Source organism: Helicoverpa zea, chromosome 11 (genome assembly GCF_022581195.2).
Source record: "Helicoverpa zea isolate HzStark_Cry1AcR chromosome 11, ilHelZeax1.1, whole genome shotgun sequence".
NCBI lineage: Eukaryota > Metazoa > Arthropoda > Insecta > Lepidoptera > Noctuidae > Helicoverpa > Helicoverpa zea.
The window spans coordinates 11,823,924-11,845,634 of record NC_061462.1 but is presented as its reverse complement, the minus strand read 5'-3'; the positions used below and the strand labels follow the sequence as shown (position 1 = coordinate 11,845,634).

General features: G+C 34.5%; 1 protein-coding gene across 1 annotated transcript; it reads right to left on the bottom strand.

Moving 5' to 3' along the window:
- Positions 1-16,552: 16,552 nt before the first annotated feature.
- On the bottom strand, positions 16,553-17,023 carry LOC124634619 (protein atonal-like). The gene has a single exon (XM_047170270.1). The coding sequence runs from the start codon at positions 17,021-17,023 to the stop codon at positions 16,553-16,555; it is 471 nt and encodes a 156-aa protein (XP_047026226.1).
- Between the last annotated feature and the right edge of the window lie 4,688 nt (positions 17,024-21,711).

Below are 21,711 nucleotides of genomic sequence, written 5' to 3'. Positions count from 1 at the left end.
ACACTACCCCGTTTGGCAGGCCGCCAGTTTTCACCAAAAAAAGCCTATAAAAGGCTCATAAAACAATAGAAACACAGTCTACCACACACACGGACGTTTGTTCGATACGTTTCGCTGATGTTGGTACAACTGATGACGTGACGTAACTTGACAATAGAGGTCGCTGTTTGTAGAGCCTCGCTTTGTTGGTTAAAGGGCTGGTGGGAGTTTGTTGCGGTATTTTTTCGGGGATGATTTGAACTGGTTTTAGAATGCATTTTATGTGTCTCGGGAAACATTTAAAGTAGAAGGTTCCATAGATGGTCCAAAAAGTCATAAAAAAATCATCATTATCAGGCACAGGCCTCTTCTCATACCGAGAAGGAATGAGCGTTAATCAACACATTTTGGCATTTCCGATTGAGAAATGATCTCTTTTGAGTTCTTGGAATATCTTAGGATTTACTGCAATTATGGTCCACAGGTGTTTTCTTACATAATACAGGGTGTTACAAAAAACGATCTTCATGTATTTTCTGTATTTTTTTTTATTTCAAAACCCTAAAAATATCATAAGTATTGTAATAAAATACCAGTAGTAAGCTCACCCTTAACAGTGTGTTTATATTTTCAGCGCGCGGCGGACACTGTTTGACGAGCGCTGCTTATCGCGACCCCTGACCATTGGGGTGCATAACATTTTGTTATTTTAGTAGTTTTCGTTATTTTCTGATTGTATATTATTAAAAATATAGCTATTGATATAGTTGAACTATCTAAAGAAGAATAGGGGAATAAGTTAGGTAGAACGAAAATCAGAATACATAACTACATACATGGTTAATGTTCTGTAATGAATTGCTGAATAATTGTACAGGTGTAGCCTGTCTCCCTAGTCTATAAAACATGAGTTTTAAATTGCAATAAAGGGCTCCTTTCTTGTAAAGGTTTCAAGATAAGGCTAGACTAGAAGCCGAGCCCAACATAGTTGAAAAAAGGCTGGGCATATGATGTAACAACACAGAGATACTTTAAGTGTAAAACCCACATCTTGTAATATTCCTAAAACAAAAACAATAATCTACTCAATTCCACCCGAAAACAAAAAATATCTCGGAAATAACAGTCCCTCGACTTTTCAATATCAAAACTCGCAGTTCCCAAATGTGTAGCACCCCTGCGACAAATCCACAATATTTGCGCGCACATTGTGCAGCTAATTGGTAGGAACATATTACATTGTTGTCACAACGGATTTATTTGTTTGTTTGTCTGTTCAGCCCAAACTGATGCATTGTTGCCCTAATTTTATAAAGCGTGGTGTTTAAAAATTATTTGAATTAAAAAGTTATATTGAAAACTGAAAAAAGATACTTTTGTTTGGTACCTACTTTCTTCGAGTTCTTAACTTTTCTTCATTTGTGAGCATTCAAAACTAATGATTATTCTTCTATAGTTTCAGTACACAACACAATTCATCGTAAATGTATAACCTAATTGAGTGTTATTAAAAAGTTCAAATCAAATAATTTCAGCAATTTAAAGTGCCTACCTACCTACCTAGTGCATTTTCTATAGACCTATCACATTTTAACACTGATTCCTTCTCTGTTTCAGTATCTTTAACCTGTGGTGGGACAATAGAAAGGTTGATAATGATAATAATATTTGAAATTAACCACATTTTATTACACCCAATTGCAGTCCAAAAATATTACCTCTCATTCCAAACTCCAAAACCATTCATTAACTTCACCAAATAGGTTTTAATCAACCATCCCCCATAAGCTAATAAAACTCAATATTGACAACACAATGACTGATGACATCATCTCATCATGACCTCCCTTCGACGGTACCATTGAGCGCTCGCGTGACGCACGTGGCTATGGCTAATATTCTGATTAAAATTATGTTTTTGTAAGTTAGGGGAGTTGGCAATGATGGCAATTGATGTTTTTGGGTATTGAGTTTTTAGATGATGCTCTTTTTAAAGTGAATTCATTTAATAAAACTTTCGAATTCATGCAGTTTTACACACACTTCTTTGGAAAATATAGTCACTAAGGTCGGGTCAAACGTTTCGTATTTTAAATGGTCAAGATTAAATCTTTCCCTGATTAAAGCTGTTTTTGATGGTTTGGACGCCCTAATATCGTCCTAATAAATTCTTTCATTGTTACATCATAGTCCATTTATCGGAGACGACTTTTCATCTGAGCTGCGAGAAGTAATCTGCTTGGAAATTGGGTGAAACCCCTGACAGAAGCTAGTCAACCCATAAGTCTTCTGTATATAGGTAAGTTCTGAAATAAACAAAAACCCCCAGTCATTAAACTACTATTCAAACCTATATTTCCAATACACCCCATTGACCAGTACATAACTTGCCATATTTCACTATATCGCACTATTAGCTACGGGAGGGTGTGTCGACATATTATTCCGGCTCATTGGCTGCACTGGATGGGGTGTCATCCCCTCTGGTGGCTATAAATTATCGAAGCTGTTTAATACTCATCAAGTTATCGGTAGCGTAACAAACAATAAACAAAATGGAATAAAGTATGAGTATGTGAAGTATTTATACTAGTCTATGATACTAAAGCTGGCCTTGCTCTTGTAAATGCTCACGTACGTAGCTTACGATTTTACAAATGTAAAACCCCTTCGTATGTCGGTAACAGTAATTTCTTGAACATTGCGAAAGTTATGTACCTAATTTTTAACGGAAGTATAAGCGTAAGTTCGGGGTTATACCTAAATAATATAAAGATGAAGAGTTTGTTTTAAGGAACCACAGTCTTGTCCTATATGAACAATTCTTTCAGTATTAGATAAGTAGAGGAAGGTAAAGGCCTTTTTTTCTTTTTCTTTTTTTAACGACGTCAAAAATCATCAAATGACCCCTCCCGCTGTGGGTTAGCAGCGGTGAGGGAGTGTCAGACTCTTACTGACTAAGGACCGTCGTGTTCCGTCATAGGCCTTTTATGTACCAGGGCCGCGGTATCTCTTTCGAACAACCCGCAGAAGGTCTTAGGTGAAATCACTGGCGGAAGTTTATGAGTAAGTATCTTATATTTTTTGTCAATAAACATTCTTTTATTTATTTTTATTCTATCTGTATTTTGTTCTATGACCTCGACAATAATTCAGTTGGCAGTTTTCTCTATTGCAAACTGTTTTTCTATTTGAAGTTGCCAAAAAGAGCAAGAAAACTAACCATTTTCTGTTTATTCTGGTATTTTTCATCAGTTATTTCATTGGGTAGACTATCAATAAAAAATACCATTAATTAAATATTCCAACAAAATAAATAATAGAAAATATTCCAAAAGCTTCTCTTTTCAAAAATTATTCTAACGTTCTAATTTCAATATTCAAAAAAACAACGGCATTCCATCGGTGCCATGAATTAGTTCTAAATAATTAACTTCTTATCGGCGCGTGCGCCCCTCTTCAAAATAAAAAACCCTTCGTATTCAAATTAACAAAACATTACTGTGTATTCCTACAACAATTATTTTATTCGCGTTTGGAAAAAAAGCACCCTACTTTTTATTTACAAAGGAAATTCATCCCTTATTTACACTCTCATAAGATTCATTTTCCCTTAGCAGTGTACTAACTCCCAAGTTCAAGGTGAAATGGACTCTATTTTCAGTGTGTTAAGGTTGATATTTCTTAGTGTTAAGTGTAGTGGTGTCGGTTGTAAAGTGATGCAAGTCAATATGAAGCAAAAAGGTGGCACGCGCCCCGCGTACGCGCAAGTACGGGGTATCTTCCCTAACCATCGGAGGGTGGAATAGGGATGTAGCTAAAGAAGGTCTTTATCGATATTTTATGATATACCACATACCAATAGAGACAAGGTGTCTGCTGCGATATGCAACATTCTTTAATAGCGGGATCTAAGTACCTATACGATCCTTTATAACCTGTATTAGCAAATATAATCTATAATGTATGTCTCTTCCAGACATCGGGACTATAGAGTCCCTGATTTTTGAGAGGCGAAAGTGGGGCCGAAAGACAACACGCTAAAATGTTATTATTCAACTTTTTTAAATGGTACATTTTAGATACCTACCTACAAACTGTTAAAGCATATAAAAGGGCAGAAATAAAACTACCAATTTACTAATCTATTTCAATTAGAAGTTTTATTTAGTTTAAGTTCCCACATATTGTGAATGTTGGTTCTCCATCTCCTAATGATTGGCAACTGTGTAAGCCAACCTAGGTACTTGTTATCCTTTTATTTAATTAATTTTTACACATAAGCTTCTGGTGTTCCTTTATTAAGAATGAAATAAATAAAATCTAACAAAGAGTTATATCAAAAATTATATCTAATTTAATCTAACGAAGTTAAAACCAGACTCCATTCATCAAAAATTGCTTCGATATCGATAATACTAATGCCCCCAGCCCATCACTACGCTGGCTCGTGTCACAGGGCGCGGCGCGCGCGCAGGTGCGGTTCCGCTCGCCCGTCCATGCCCACTGTTGCCCACACCTGGGCAGATCCAACGATTAGGATTTGTACTTGCTTATCTACTGCACCTACAATCTTTTTAACGTACTTTGAAAAGTGAAACTTTTATGCTATTTTTGTGAAAGTAGGTATGTTTTTGGGATATTAAACTTATTACTGGGTTGAGGAGGTCAGATAGGGTAGTCCTCATTGTAAGGCACTGGTATTCAGCTACATCCAGTTAGACTGGAAGCAAACCTCAACGTAGTTGGGAAAAGGATCTGAGGATGATGATATGTTTTTGGGAAATTCTTGTGCATCTTCATGAAGTATTTGATGGTATATATCTTAACTAGCTTTTTCAGCCAAGTTCCGGGAGAGCAATAATATCTAATTTAATCTAACAAAGTTAAAATTTGACTGCAGTCATCAAAAATTGCCCACTGTTGCCCACACCTGGGCAGATCCAACGATTAGGATTTGTACTTGCTTATCTACTGCACCTACAATCTTTTTAACGTACTTTTTTTAAGATGTTTTGAAGAGTGAAAGTTTAATGTAATTTTTGTGAAAGTGGTCTGTGGAAAATTCTTGTAAATCTTTTTATATCATCTTTACTATTTCTAGACATTATCTACGCTATTATAATTGCGATAATAACTCTGTCTGTTTCATTTTGGTATAGCCGTAGAAAGCAGGTCTCAAACTCTAATATGTTTCCTTAGGATAGTCTAGGACCTGCTTTCTACGGCCCTATCCTACTTATAGATAATCTAGGAACGTCTATCAATTTAATTGGTACCGGCTTATTTGACCAAGCTCCTATTTATCCCGGGGCGAATAATAAGGCATTGCCACCAACCGAACACCAATCACATAAAACATATTAGAGTTTAAAAACACAAATTCAAACACCTCTAAATAAGGAAGGAAACATTCAAAGGAAACACATTAAAACCACACACTTTTAACTTAACAATAAACTTTTGAGTACAACAACCTTTTAAAGTAATCCTAATAATACTAAATTAGTTCATGAATGAATGTGCTTAAAGAAATCTGCGCACAAATTGATGGTTTCATTCATTCAGTTCAGTCGAAACTTGATTATGTTACCATAGCAACCGTGGTCAAAGTTACCGGTTGTCATTATTAATGCTTTGTTTGGCTAAACGCTGCCTTTTAAGGTAAGTTAACCATTGATTACTGGGAAGTTACTGAAATTTTAATTATGAAGCTTAAATTGTGTATAAATAAGGGATAATTTAGTTGGTGTGCGTGATACTTGATTTTAATGTGTTTTTGGGATGCTAGTCCTTACATGACGAGAATAATGTTAGACCCAGGGCTCGCCTGTTAGCGCCTTTATGACCACAAGTAAAAAATAATACTGTTGCCAGCCGTTTCAACAGCGTCTGGAGTTAATTATAAGTAGATTGACTATAATGTCGGCCCATTGACTACGGGCTAATCATAATCCTACTATTTATGAAATTAATTAATGATTTAGGATCAAATCCGCTTAATCTACAGCAGTATATTATTCATACACAATCCAAAAAAGGTATGTTTTTACCGTCAGGTAGAATAACGATCCAAAAATCGAAAATATCATCCCAAAATTAATAATTACACTGTAACAATAATATATTTCTTTTGTATCCATTCAGGAAGAGAAAGGACTTTTCACTCAGGAACACTGAACACAATGTTATTGGAAATTACATAGTGAGACCGAATATTATGTTTATTTTAGGCCGAGAAAGTTCTTGCGGTTAGAAAAATGATGCTCCAATATGTTCTTAGGCCAAGAAACTTGAAAAAAGCTTTAGCGATAAGGCTGTGTTACTTTATGAAAACTTCTTATCGCATAGAAAGCAAAGTTTTATTAACTGCATTTGTGTCAGTGTGAAATTGACAGTTCATAACTAAGCCGCTTGGGTCAATCGATCTTAAGCAAAGATTATAATATCCTATGTGAAATATAAGGTTAACAATGCTTGCTGATGATGAATGATGATCCATATTTCGTTTTGTAGGTTGTTATTGCAAATGTTAAGGCTAGTCGGAAGCCTGAAAGTTTGTCTTACCAAGATTGGGTTCAAATATTCAGTCAGGTAGGCAATCGTTTTATATAAAACACGTGCTCAGCTGCATCAGACTGGAAGCTGTTTACCCCAACATAGTTGGAAATAAGTAGTATCTAAATAAAACTCATTCACGGAAAGAAAGGTCGATAATTTTGAGGACAGCACATGGCAAATGATTCAGCAATTCAAATGATGTGAATGAGGCTGGTAGCTCGATGTGGGCGGGTGCAGGCGGCGCCGCGGGCGACGGTATAGCATGCCGGCCGGAGCGTGCCGACTTCCTATTTAGTAGCCACAGAGTGGGTATTACAGACATTTGACTTAGGTTTTGTACATGTAAAAATAAATAATTTTAGAATCGTATACATATATCGAATTATGAAAATAATCGCATTGTCAAGTCTAGACAATAAAAAAATAAAAAAATAAAAAAGAATTATAATAACATTTATTGACAAGAAAGTAACAAACATTCTGGTAGTTGACGTCGAGCCACAAACTAAATAAACAAAATAGACAAAAGGAGGTCTGTATTTTATATAGGCAAACAAATGTGCCAATATGTAGTAAAAAGTCTGATGTAATCTTAGAAATTCCGGTATAATTCTACTAAGAATTAATAGATGAGATAAATACATAGACTAATTTACTCCGGGGAACTTCTTTTGATAGCCGGATGAAATATAGCCTACGTGTGTTACCCGAGAAAAGCGTGGATTCTCAACAGTGAAACAATTTTTCAAATCGTTTTAGTAGTTACGGAGTCTTTAGGGTACAGAAAAGCAAACAAATGAATGTTTCCTCTTTAAGCATAATATGAGTTTAATTAACGGTAAATTAAGATTTTCTAAACCCACTCATTAAATCAAATTAGATCGAAACCTTATAAAGGTCGCCGGAAGACGCTGGATGCAGGTCGCCTCCAACAGGTATCTGTGGAGATCTAAGGGGGAGGCCTATGTTCAGCAGTGGACGTCCTATGGCTGAGATGATGATGATGATGAGATCGAAACCTTGGGAACTATCTATAATATTATAAAGTCTACATATAATGGAGGTAATCTACATTTCATTGTGAGGACACGCGCAGACCACCCGATCTCGAATCAGATCGGAATCGTGCTAACTTTATTCAGAGCAATCTGGACAAATGGGTATACTGGCCCTTGTGATGCGGGTTTACTTGGATTGACGAACTTTTTAGTTACTATACAGATATTGTTTTGGACATTTTTTATTTTTTTTTACAATTTGAGTCAGAATGGTGAATTGGTTTACTTTATATAATAACAATGTCTCTTTCTCGATAAATCTATGGATTTATATTTTTTTATATTTCTACTTACTATTCAATAGTTAGACTGTTTTTGTTTCACTTGATATTTAAGATGCCAATGTAACTAAATATCTAGAGTTGCTGTTATTTACAATGATTATTTAATTTTATCACTATTTTTCTCATAAATCCATGTAACAGTATCAAATTCACCAACAAACAGACAGCCAATAATTTTGAATATAGACCACATTGGTAGCGCGTGAGTGCTTCCACTTACTCAAAATTAATATCAAACTACTTAACAACCGCCCAATAAGTCTTATTAGGTTTGCTAACAAGGCTAATTTCCCACAAATTACATTCAGATAAACTTATATAGGTATATTAAATTATTTTATTTTTTGAAAAGAGAACGTATCAGCTGCTCGTTAGCCTGCGCGGGCGCAGCTCCGAGTGGGAAACGGTTGAGGCGAATGTATTGTTAAAGTTAGGGGTTAGGTTCGTGTAATGTGTATTCACCTGTAGATTTAATAAGGAAGGGTACCTAAGTAAATGTTACTTTAAATAAGGAATTTATTTCGAAACTAGGCTGGAAGAATTAAGATTTTAGCCTTGATTAAGATTCAAGTTTTTATTTTAGGAAAACCTAGTGAAGTAGATTAGAATTAATCATTATCAGCCTATTTGGAGAAAAAAAAAGAGGGGCAACATCTTACTTTTGAATCACAGATACTACCTATTCACCTTCTAGGTCCTAGAAGGTATGTCCTAGATGTTTAGTGTGTTTGTGCTAGAAATTATAATTTAGGAACCTATACCCTACCTTGAAATTAACACAGTAGAATCTAGGACATACCTTCTAGGTATACTATGACTACATCTCAAACTGCATCCATTCCTTACAAAGTTATAAATGCGAAAGTAGCTCTCTCTGTCTGCCGCGCTTTCACGCTAAAACTGCCTACTGAACCAATTTAAATAAACTTAGCAAATACTACCAAACAAAATAAATATTTCAGTTACCAAATCACGAAAAAATACTCACTAAATCCACATCATACGACCGGATACTTCACGACGAGACGCCGACTCAAGCGCAGGTTTATTTTCCTTCAGCCTGCGCAGGCGCAGCGCAGGAAGTCCCGATGCGTAAGCTTGGACAAATTACGCCACTTCCGGATAAAGATGGACGCTCTTGTAAACGTAATTTATGTCGTGAGAAGTTTTTAAGCGTCTGATTCAATCTTGTTTTTGAATTTTGCATATTTTCTTTTTTGTTTTTTTTTTTTGAGAATGGTTCAAAGGGGGAGGTTTTGTTTTTCGTTCTTTGTTGGGTAGGGTAGATTTAAACTGGTTGGTAACATTGGTTTAATTTAAGTTCTCTTGCTAGCTGATAGGTTGTTGAATAAAGCCAAGTTAAGTTACTATAATGGAAACAACGAATAGGAAGTCTCTTTCGATTTTAAATGTATTGACCCATTGTTTTTGCAATTATGTGTAACCTCAATAATTCTCGAAGGTACCAAACAACCTTTTTATTTCATTTGGACGGTTTCTTACGTAAACTTAGTCAAAAACAAAATATATCTACCTAAGTACCTAATAATTTAAACATTAATTTGAAAGTTGCAGCAGCTGAGACAATCATAATTCTTAAGTTCCCAGACTACCAAAAAATATTAATAACAAAAAAACTTTGAACCAATAACACACCAATCATCAAAAAATTCAAATGAGCTACTTTAGACATTTTTTTTCAAAAACTTGGGGACATTTTGTACCAAAAAACGCGGTTTCCAATAAAAAGGGTTGCATTTTATATCATTTTAAGTGGTTTTAATTTGTCACCCGTAACGAAATTAATATAAACGATAGTTATATGTTAATTTAGTACTAAATAATATGTTTTTAATGTATTTTCTATCATCGGAATATGAAATATGCTTGTGTTAAGTTTTTTTAGGAAACGTTCATCTCTGTGGGATATTTTTGACTACCTACGATTAAAATGTCGTTTGTGAAAAATCTATAGAAATTATAGAACTAACCGTGGGCTATAAATTTTATTGAAAGTATGACAAGAAAAGAGGTTCTCACATTGTCTGTTTTCGCTTACGAACTCTAAAAAAAAGTTTTTTTTAGGAATGACTTATAAGACCGAGTAAAGATAATATTTCGGATATTTAATTATTTTATAATATTTCTTCTATCATTCTAATATTTTATTTGCATATGTAACTATACCTACATACAGAAGTATATAGCTTCGGTCCGCGGTTTCACCCGCATCCCGTGGGAAATGGGCCAGAGGATCCGGAGGTTCAAGAAAACAAAGAAACATTATCTTCAGCATTGTAATATAAGCATATATATTTACTAACACTAAAAACATAACAGCGACATTTTATATTTCATGGCAAAAACTAGTCATATCAAAAAACGCGTTAAAAATATTTTATTTTTTATTAATATTCTCCGAATCTATCTTCTTCTCAACATAAATCTTTAACCTATCAAAACAAAAGAAATGTCAAAACCACAATAGTGCAAGGGCTTTTTAAATAAAAAAAAAAAACTGTGATAATCTCGTCATCTCACCAAAATGTTAAATTTATGAGGTTACTGAAGCTGTGTGCCATTGCCAGCGTCCCACGGTATCTGAGTAGTGATTTATTTGTTGGGAAAAACATAGGTTTTAAAGTTATTGACACTTTGTGAAATAATTATTGAGTGTTACAAAGAAGCGTAGGTGTTATTTTACATCCAAAAAATAGATGTTCAAAATCGAACTTATTGTAAAGAAAAAAAAAATGAATCTATTATTTAAAAAAAAAACATTTCATTTCTTAATTTAAATCAGAAGTAGGTACTTTCACGACATAAAATTCTAAAGAGTCGTCATAAAGGCGTAGCATTAATCTGCCTAACCGAATTCTAAGACTCCCTCACAGAGGCTCCATTATTTTTCCATAAATCAAATACCTTTTTATTAACTCGACGACAAATATAAAAATGTCAAGCGTCGCCGCCGCATAAAGGATGTCCATATTTAAAAAGCCGTTTGTATCCCATATAATATATATTTCGGTTTTCAAATTCGGAATAAATTTTGTGTCACCTGCGCTGAGGCAACCGGAAGAAGATGTGTTTCTCTCTCTTTCACGTGTATAGCGCTGTTCCCTTTCCACCTATTCTTTTATTATTTGTTTTACTATTGAGATTCGTATCGAGATAATCTTTATCCTAGTTTTATATGCGATAAATTAAGAAGCAAAACTTTGGTGATCATTTCGTAGATAAATGTTGTTGTAATTTGTACCGTCTATGTTGACAGGTGATGAAAGTCTTAGTAAAAAATATCAGCATATTTAATAGGTTTGCAGAATTTTGTTTTGCTGGTATTAGTTTAAATATACTAGACTTAATTGATGAGGAAATAGACAGGAATATTAAATATTTCAAAACATAGGTCCTCAGATACCTCCAGCTTCCAGAAAATGCCAGCAGGGATAAACCAGAATCTATTCCTCAATATTAACTCGTGTAAGGATAAGTTCTTAACAAGAAACAAAAGAATCCATCGTAAAACTATAACCGAAGGAAATAATTCATTCTTAATTAAGAGGTTTAACCTTTTCAATCTTTTTAATGTAGTTTTTACCATTTTTTGCCAATTGAGTTTACGAAATATTACCAAATCTACAAAAAGTTCTCTTGTTTTTTTATATTTCTGACTATATTGATGTTCCTGGCACCGCCTCTCTTCCGCTTTGGGAATTAATTCTAATATCTTCATCATATTTCATTTATGCTACCGAATGGGTGTTGCTTATGAGCCATTATTTCTTTTCTAATCATTTGTGGAGTTGGAAAAAGAGACAGTACATCTTTATTTACTGTATCCAGTTGGTAAGATATTATGGAAATATTGTTTTCTGTTTTATCTTCTTTAAAAGTATTTTTCTATGAATTAACCTCTATTGTGATTGATAGGATCCTTAAGTTGATTCGCTTCGTTGACACGAGTTCATTCTAAGTTTGAATAGTAATTTGTACTAAAAGATATCAGTCACATAAGTCTGCTCTCAAAGAAATCTCTTCACTCTAAACACACACTACAGATCCCTAAATAATAAAAACAGTTCTTATTTCTTAAAATACCTTAGCGTCCTCATTTTAGCAAGAACTATCAATAAAATGTTACGAAAAATATAAGGTGATAATTTGTAAATTGTCTCGTGAAATTAACGTTATATATTTTTCCTAACATATTACAAACGAACATTCGAACTTCCAAAGTAATTCCATAATTTACCTTATGAACTATCCAATACATTCAGAACCTTTAAAACCTCATACACAACCGTACCCATTTACATTCCCAACAATTTTACACCGAACATTAGCAAGGCGTCTAATTGTGAATTTTCACTTGCATTTAAAAGAACACAGACAGGGTAATTGCATTGTATCCTGCCCGTCTGTCCGTACCTGGATCGAGTTCAATTTTCTTATCGCTCCTCGTAATTGTAAATCGATTTGGTCTTCAATTTATTTCGGAGTCGCTAATTCTTTAAATACATAGATGTTTGTAGTTTGCACTTGTTTCTGTATTGTGGAGACTGGATTAAAAGTTTAATTTGCATCACTTTCTTGAACACGGGCGCTTACCTGATCTTTTAAATACGTTGTATCTTCAGTTACAGTTTTATTTGTTGGTATTATTTTGTTAGTTTAATTTTGTTGTTCTTTTTAAGGGAATATCATTGAGGTTATGAGGTGATAAAGTATCTTTTTCTGTCTCTTTTTGCCGTGGTGTAGTCCTTTTTTATCATTACACATCAGCTAGGGGATCAAACTAACACTATGTAATTATACGAGAGATCCAAATGCTAGCAATTATAAAATAAAAGTTATAATTAAGCAATAATTAACACATTTCCGTGTCAAACGAAGACGAAAGGGATGCATTTCATTATACGAAGGGATGAAAAGGTTTTTGAGAACGCTTAGGTGTTTTGAAAAGTTATTTTATCAGCTGTTTGTACAACATTTATGAATGTTCTGCTTCCTACAATTAACACCCAAAAAGACTTTAGAGAAAGCAGAACCACCTAATTATATAGGACCTAATAATACCTTCCTATTACCTGGTACCGATTTTTTAATTTTTAAATGAAGAAGTAATTAGGTACCTACTTACTTATATCTTCGTCTATAGCACCTACTATAGCAAACATAAAATTCTTCATCTTACAAGAACCTACCTTGAACAAGTACTCTAAAAGATTGTCTGTGAATTACAAACAATTCCCATACAAACTACGAACAGAAAAAAAGCACATAAAAGTTTTCCCACTCTTTATACCTACTAACAAAAGAACCATACTAACCACAAAACTTAATCTATGTACATTCGACAATTGAATTCAAATCGTGCTCTATGCGCTGCTCGCTGATTGGCCGGCGGTTAACCAATCACGTAGTTTACATTCATGGAGTTGACGCGCATGCGCCGGTAATGTCAAATAGGGGAGTGTGCTTTATTATTTTTTTTTAGGCAAAGATCCATTGAAGTTGTTTTTCTTTTATGCATATTACAAAACCTTCTTGGTTTTGTAACTGGTGTGTGTTCGTTTAAAAAATATGTCTGGTACTATCTATTACAGGTTTTCTTATTGTTCTTTAAGTTTAAATATAAAGCAAGTAGTTGTAAAAAGTCTGAAGTTTATATCAAGAGCTTACATTCAGGTTTTGTTTACAAATTTTGCAAATATTAACTTACTGGTTAAGGTACATTCATCACGTCCTTTTTAGGCTTAAAATGGTTTGGAAAATGCAAAATTAAAACCTATTGATCAGACTACTCTAGCAGAGAATGCCTTCTTATTTCTCACCCCCAAATAAAACACCAAAATTCATCCCACAAAAATTGCATATCACGTAACAAATTACCATCGCCATCAAATTAACAATAAAAATGACACATATAATGATAGCTTATCGTTTTACCAACGATCTGCGCAAAGAAATCGCGCATGACATTGCACTCCTGCGCAGATCGGACCTGTCAAATCTGACATTTGACATGTGAAATTAAGACGTTACTTTAACAGTTAAAAAACGAATGGAACCCGTTATTATGTTAACACGTTACGTTTTTTAATTGTATGGCGGTGTTTTTAATGAAAATAGTTGTGATTGTTACGTTTGTTTTTTTGGAAATAGTTTTTGAGTTTGAGATCGGCGTTTCGTCAGTCGCATTTTTTCAAAAAAATCAAATAAGTACCAGCAAATAAATTAGCTATATTCGTATGGTGACAAAACCACTGTGGTTTAACTGATGGAATAACAATGACTGGTAAACGATCTCCCCATAATATTATAAGCATTGGCATATTTGTCAGTCATGAAAGCGTTACTGCCTTTTGGTGTTAATTTTCTAGATTTCCTACTAAGTACGTTTGGTCTCATTCAACAATACATTAAAATTAACATAGGTGCTACACAGTAAACGTACCTATATCGAAAAAAACTGCCCTATTTCAGCAAAAAAAAAACAATGTCGCCACCGGACACTGTATCAACCTACCTTCAGTTCACCTCACCCATCGACACCCCACTACCTTATTCCGAGGACATAAGGTTTAAAATCGCGTACCTTTTGTTTTGAAGAGGTCTGATTAAGTTGGTTATTGAAACATCTGCCCGATTTGCATACCCTGGATCTTGACTGATTGTCCTGTCACTCTGGTCCTGATAGACTGGTCATGTCTTTGGGGAGGAAATTTACCTACTAATATTCATGCTTAGGAATTGAATGTAGGGAAGAAGGGCAGTAGGTAATAGATGCATCTATAAGTGCTAGGTACTTACCTCTATATACTTAAACTAATGTTACAAAGATTGCTTGTTTGTTTGTAATGTGCAAATCTCTGGAGCTACTCATCCGATATGAAAAATTATTTCAGTGTTAGATAGCCCCATTTATTTATTGAGGAAGGCTGTAGCTTACTCTAATACTATTTCTTTGTGGAAACTACTTTGCGCAACAGGATAAAAAAGTAGCTTTTAGCTGTTAGCCTTCCCTGACAATTGAGCTACCTATTTCACACTGAAATATGTTTTCAAAACGGACTTGTAGTTTTTGAGATCGCGTTGAACCAAACTCTTCAGCTTTATAATAATAGATTCTAAATTAGCCTCTCCGCTTTGATCCAGCATGTTACGCTGATTACGTTTGTCTGTATAAGAAGAAAGTCTTTATTCTATTGAATGTATTTATATTGATTCTACATGTGTTATATTTATTTATATTGAGTTCATAACAATTTGGTGTCAAATATTACTTACGATATCACCAATATTTTTCCCATTTCTTCATTATTTTACCACTTTTATATATATGCACCAAGATGAAAATAATATATGAACGCTAAATCCTCTGTGTGAGAGGAGGCATGTGCCCAGCAGTTTGACGAGAAAAAGGCTGATGATGATGATGTTTATCATGATAGGAAATGAATCTTTAACTTAGCTACGTACTTTAAGTATAAGTGAGGTAAGTGAGTTTACTTAAATAAATATGAAATTAATTGTTATGAAGAAAATAGAGAGTTCATTTCCACATCTTGTAATAAAGAAGGATTGATAAGGCATTTTCAGTAGGTAAAGGAAAACAACACAGTTTTTTAAACATAATTTGTATATTTACACATGAAAAAACATTTTCGAAACTACTTAGAATTACGTAAACAATCTACATTCTAATTTATTAACAATTTTATTAATACTGGTTTTACTGGCTTTTACTTAGAAAAGTGAAAGAATTTTCAAAACGCAGAGAGAAAAAAATACATATAAAAATGTGGGAAAAAGGCACAAATTGAATATAAAAAAATACAAGTAGGTATTGGTAACTTAAATAACATAATATTAGGTACAAAATTAATGAGATATTATAGGTATTTGAAAGCAAATTAGTATCTTGAATTCTGAATTACTGAGTATTGAAACAGAAAATTATACAATATTTTTTCTTCACAATTCATCACGGTAGGTAACATATTTGAAAATTTTCACTGTTTTTCAAAAGAACTTAAATCTAAAAAGTAGTATATACAAAATTCTGCATTCTGTCACTTCTAAAAGTAATTTAATGTTCACTTTAAGTGTTCATTAGTTATTTCATTAATACTTTTACAGGCAAAGATGAAATATGTCTTCAGTACTAAATTACTAAGAACTAATTATCTAATACTATATCGGTAGGACGGATTACACTGCTGAGATAATTGAAATATGCTTAAAACTAAAATTCTAGTTTACATTGGAAAAGTTTTTCTAGGATAACAGTTTTTGAAAGAGTTTTTTCAATAACACAAATTAATAATTTAGGATTTAACTGTTTTTACGATAGATATGGCTACTTCTTCTAGACACTACAATGAACTATATTTTTTCACTTTTAAGCCTTGTACACAATGTAAACACAGTCTTTAAAGTAAAGAGCGAAAAAACTTACACAAAAATACAATAAAAAATAATAAGCGTAAGATTTTAAACGTAACACGATACAGTAACCCAACACTTTAAAAGTTAATTTCGAACGGAAAAACTTGAAGCTGATTAACCTAAGTGGTAACGAGTATTCCGGTACTTAAACTTAAAATAAATATCCCTGTAGTTAAATCTAATTTGGCAAATAGCGGCTGTTTTGTGTGCAACTTACTGTAGGAGTTCGTACAGGGCTGATATGTAGGTCTGAGCCATTTGCAGGGTTTCGTACTTCGACAGCTGACGATCAGCGCCCAAAGAAGGCAGGTGACCTCGTAGCCTGTCGAATGCCTTGTTTAGGTTCTGCATCCTTCGCCTTTCCCTCGCATTAGCAGCGAGGCGCCTCCTCCTCAACACTGCAGCACTGGTGGCACGCCCGCGCCTCTTCCCTGACTCCAAAACCTCGTTATCTTCAGCACTGTCTTCCAAAACATCGTGCGATAATCCTCTATACGCGATATGTGAAGAATCTTGATTGATACTGCCATCAATTGAAGGTGTGGGCTCCAGGCTTGACCTTCCGGAGTCGGGAGACCTCGGCCAGGACAAATAGCACTCCTCAGTCGAATACTCAAGCATCACGTCAGACGCGAACATGTCTTTCTCGTAGATAAGTCGGTGTCCGTAAGTTTCGGCGGCCATTTCTGCTCGCGGCGAGTACAGGTGTGAACGATTCGGCGTCCCGCAAGGGTCTACCTTTGGCGGTTACCTGTAGGCCTTATATAGGATCCCGGTTTGTGCGAAAAGGTTCGTCGGGATAGCCTGTGTGGGTGCGAGTGGGATGGAGGAGGTCCCAAGAGGGTAATTTAAGGCCAATCATCATTAATTATTTCCTCCCTCGGGCGCCGCGGTATTGTAGGTAGCGTTTGACTCGGCGACTCTATTTTTGTGGTACAATGCTTGTTGTTAACCTTGTAACTATTAAATGTTTTGTTAATGCACTTGTGTACAAGTCAATTGTGCTTTCTGAATTGTGTCAGTATTTATTTTGGGAAAAACATTGAATCAAGTTTGCGAAATATGTTCGGCTGAAACCAAGTGACACTTGAATGACACTTGGTTTCTGCATGAGATTTTATAGACACCACAATTAGCCCGGCTAGTCGGTACACAAGTAGGGTTATAATAAATATACCATCCAAGCTACTGTGAAATACAAATGTCTATACATTTGGCAAAGAAATAGGGTAAATAATAATGACTCCACTAGTCTAGTTTAGTCTAAATATTGAGCTAAATATTGAGTAGATAAATTAACTTCATGTTTCAGTTTAAGTGATATAAAACTTGTCATTGAATTAAGTCAATTTTGAATATGTCTTGCTATTTATCTAAGTAATAACTCTCTAAACACAAACCAAAATATCGAATAGACATTTTTTGCATTCTCATAAAACTTCTCCAAACCTCAGAACCTTTCAGGCTTATGAACAAACAACTAGGTAGATACTTAATTAAGAAATCCTTTCTTTCCCATGTCCAACCTCATGGAATACCATAGCACAGTGAACCAGTCACCACTCGACACCATACCGAGTCGGGAACCGAACCCGCGATACTTTTCGCGAGATGCATCCACTGGCTGAAATTCTAAACGACCGTGCTGGTGGGCTGTTGGACGTTGAGGGGGAAATTGTGGATGCGGTATATTATGATATTTTTGTTTATAATAATTCAGATTTACCTAACTAATATTTAAAAAAATACTGCGTTATTAAAAATATCTGCAAAGGTACCTAATGTAAAGTGTCGAAAAGGTGAGATACAGAGAATGATTTTCGTGTTGCTGTAATCAGTTACCTAATTTGATAGTGCAGTTAGCCGTGGTTTACTGGTCATGATAAAAAAATATGTATTAAACGCCTATTTTTTAGACGTACATATATTTATTGATTTTACGGTGATACACTGATAGATATCTTTCTGTATACTTAACTATACTTAAGATTTAAAAAATTGAAAAACTATGTAAAAAAGTCATAACATACTTTTTTACATAGTGTAACAAAAAACTACCGCATCCAACCCCAGTGTTTCCACATTCACGTTCATCCACCGTCGTGCCCCGGTGTGGTCCTCACGTTGCCACAAGTCGCTCTCCTGGACGAAATCACTGCTCCTTGAGAAACTCACTCACTGACCTAGCTACTAGTTACTTGTTAGCTTTAAATTTAACATAACACATATTTTAATTACCTATAACATACTAATAGTAATATAAAGCTGAAGAGTTGGTTTCTTTGAATGAGTTAGTCTCAAGAATGACGGGACCGATTGAGAAATCATTTCAGTGTTAGATAGATCATTTATCGAGGAAGGCTATAGGCTACTTTTTACCTAGCTGCAAGGAGTAGTTCCTACTGTGGAAGTAAGTATAATACTTATTGTAAAGCTGAAGAATTTGTTTGTAATGCGGTTATCTCAGGAACTGCTGAACCGATTCTTTCAGTAAAAATCACATTTATCGAGAAAGGCTACTTCTTATTAGGGTGCGTGGAGTAGATCCCATGGGACTTGTATATATCGGCTGATGGAAGCTGGTGATCTTGATAAAATTTGACACAGAGTATAGACCCGGAAATCTTTTATAGTGATTTAAAACCATAACCAATAGGTATTGATTTCCTATCCACACAAAAAAATACACAACGCTATCCCGCTTCTAATATTGTCAACACCAATTCAAATAAACACGCTTAGAATTGGAACCCTTTAAAAAATCAATATTTTCAAAATACCTCTCTGAGGTCAAGAACACAGTTTTTTTAACGATCATTTTACAAGCCATTAACCCACGCCCGCGGATCGTATTTCGCGATCCATAAAAAATGTTTGGGTCTATCGTACCCTTGCTTTGTCTTACTTAAGTTAAATTACTTAATCTAGATAGTTTAATGAACGCAGTTTATGAAGATTAAGATTAAGAGATTTATAATTTTAGAATACTAAACATTAGAATTTTCAAGAGCAAATAAAAAGTGTTCGTTCCTTTTCAAGTTTATTTGTTTTTTTTTTTTCACTTTTTCCATAGATATGCTTGTAAATGATTTCTATATTCATAACTTTGCTGAACAGTCCTTATTTATTTCAGACTGTTACTTTTAATGAGATTATTAATCTTTAGAAGAAAAAAATACACCATAATGCCCTCAGAGTCTACTTACTTAACATTGTCGATTTTCCTTGAAAAAACACTTTCGTACCATCGGAGATATTTCTATAAAGGTACCGTAATCTTATTTCCCATATCCCCCATTCCTATCCCATAACACTGTTTACGAGTATACAATAACAAAACGGACTGACAAACGAAACGAAACACCGTGTCAAGTTGACTGTGAAAAATTGTATCAACAAAAAAGTTTTTAAAAAACAACAGAAAATACCCGAAAGTAACGGGATCCCGGGTGCAAGGGTTTGTCCCGTTACCGGAGATCTGCCGTTCCGGGATCACTTCCGATTTAATCGTAATAATTACTGATTAACTGGCAAACGGTATTTTCCTTCCCATCCCTTATAAAAACTTTTAAGGGATGTGAAAATACGAACAAACGTTGGTCATGTAAGTTATAACTTTGTTTAGTGGATAGTATTAGAATTGGTATTAAAACATATACCTACCTACGCTGTTGAATTAAACACTATTATTTTCAATTCAATTATTTTTGGGAAGTCGGTTAAAAATAAAGTTGCAATCGGCTTTATAATGGAACTAAATTCAGTTCATTTTGATTTAGAGATTCATCATTTAAAAGCGTACCTACGTTGTTGAATTAAACACGATTCTTTTCAATTCAATTATTTTTGGGAAGTCTGTTAAAAATAGAGTTAGAATCGGCTTTACATCGGGACTAAATTCAGTTCATTTTGATTTAGAGATTCATCATTTAAGCGTTTGCAATTTTACCATTATTTAAAAGCACATATTTTTAGGAGTGATTTTTAACCTTGAAAGGACTCAGCAGATAAAGTAACTTTCTCATTTAATATTATAGGTAGTTTACCTTATTATAAACGGAAGCTTAATATTAACTCTAGAACAGCTTAATTTCCCAAGAACATGGACTCAGTGTGTGGCCGAACTTAACAATCAATGACAGATTACATTTGCATAATTTTATAACAAGATCACAAGAATATTTACAACATTGCTTAAATAAATAAATGGGCCAAATCTACCCCCTGACCGTTTTAGGGTTATTATGAATATTTATACGAAGTTCTTGTTTATTGGAACCAATCAATTTGGTTGGATTAAGACATTATGATGTTAGTTAGAAATATTGGGTTTTGTTTTAGAATTTTATCCTTACTTAAATTATGCATAAATGCGAAAGGAAGTAATAACTGTCTTTCTATCTGTTTGTAGCGCTCTGACGAAAAAACTACTGGGCCGATTTAAGTGGAATATTGGTCGCCAAGTAGTACAAAACCTGAGAAAGGCTTAAGGCTACTTTTACATGTAGATATTTAGAATGGCATAGATGGTCACCCATCAAGGGACTGACCACTTTTAACTGTACTTAACATTTTTGATGTGTGTGGCTGCTACGTAGCCACTAGCCACGAGTTCCAAAGTCCATTTACCAAGAAAAAGTCTTGATACCCCACACAGCGACACCCAAAAACAATATCCATCATTAATCAATTTCATCATTAAACGTTGACCATAAACCACACAGGGTGACATAGACACAGGAAATAAAACACCATAGACAAACGGAAGCTCCGCCATCTTGCCCCGCAAATTACCGTTAAACACCAAATGATAGAGTTTAGCAAAATTATAGAGCGGCTCGATAGAAAACTGTTAGATTTGACGGTTTAGATGTAGTTTTTTTTAATCGAATCGTTTAGTAATACCGTAATCGCCTTGGGAGGTATATTTTTGTAGATTTTTTCGGAAATGGTAGCAAATGATCGGTTTTACGTTTTTGCGAGGAAAGTAGCAGTGTTAAAAAAACGAAATTATAGTATGTAGTAGCTAAAATTGTATTTTTTGCAGGAGCAATTACGATCAGATTTAAACTATTTAACAATAACATAGGTACTCTTTATCATCATCAGCCTTTTTATCGTCCCACTGCTGGGCACAGGCCTCCTCGCACACAGACTCTTGCTCAATGCAGGTTGGTGATTTCAGATTTTTTCCTTCCTTCGGTTTAATTTTACCTGTTTGTTAATACACGTCGGAGTCGGAGTCACGCCGCGCGCGCGTATGCGTACGGTTGGATATTGTGCGTGACGGTGTGGTATTACGGATTTAAAAATGTCCTCTGTGGTTAAATGTGCAAACTGCAATGTAGTGATCAACGAAGTTTTGGCCTTCG

Excerpts from the sequence above, each read along its gene's own strand:
- LOC124634619 (XM_047170270.1), bottom strand. The coding sequence starts at position 17,023 with ATGGCCGCCGAAACTTACGGACACCGACTTATCTACGAGAAAGACATG.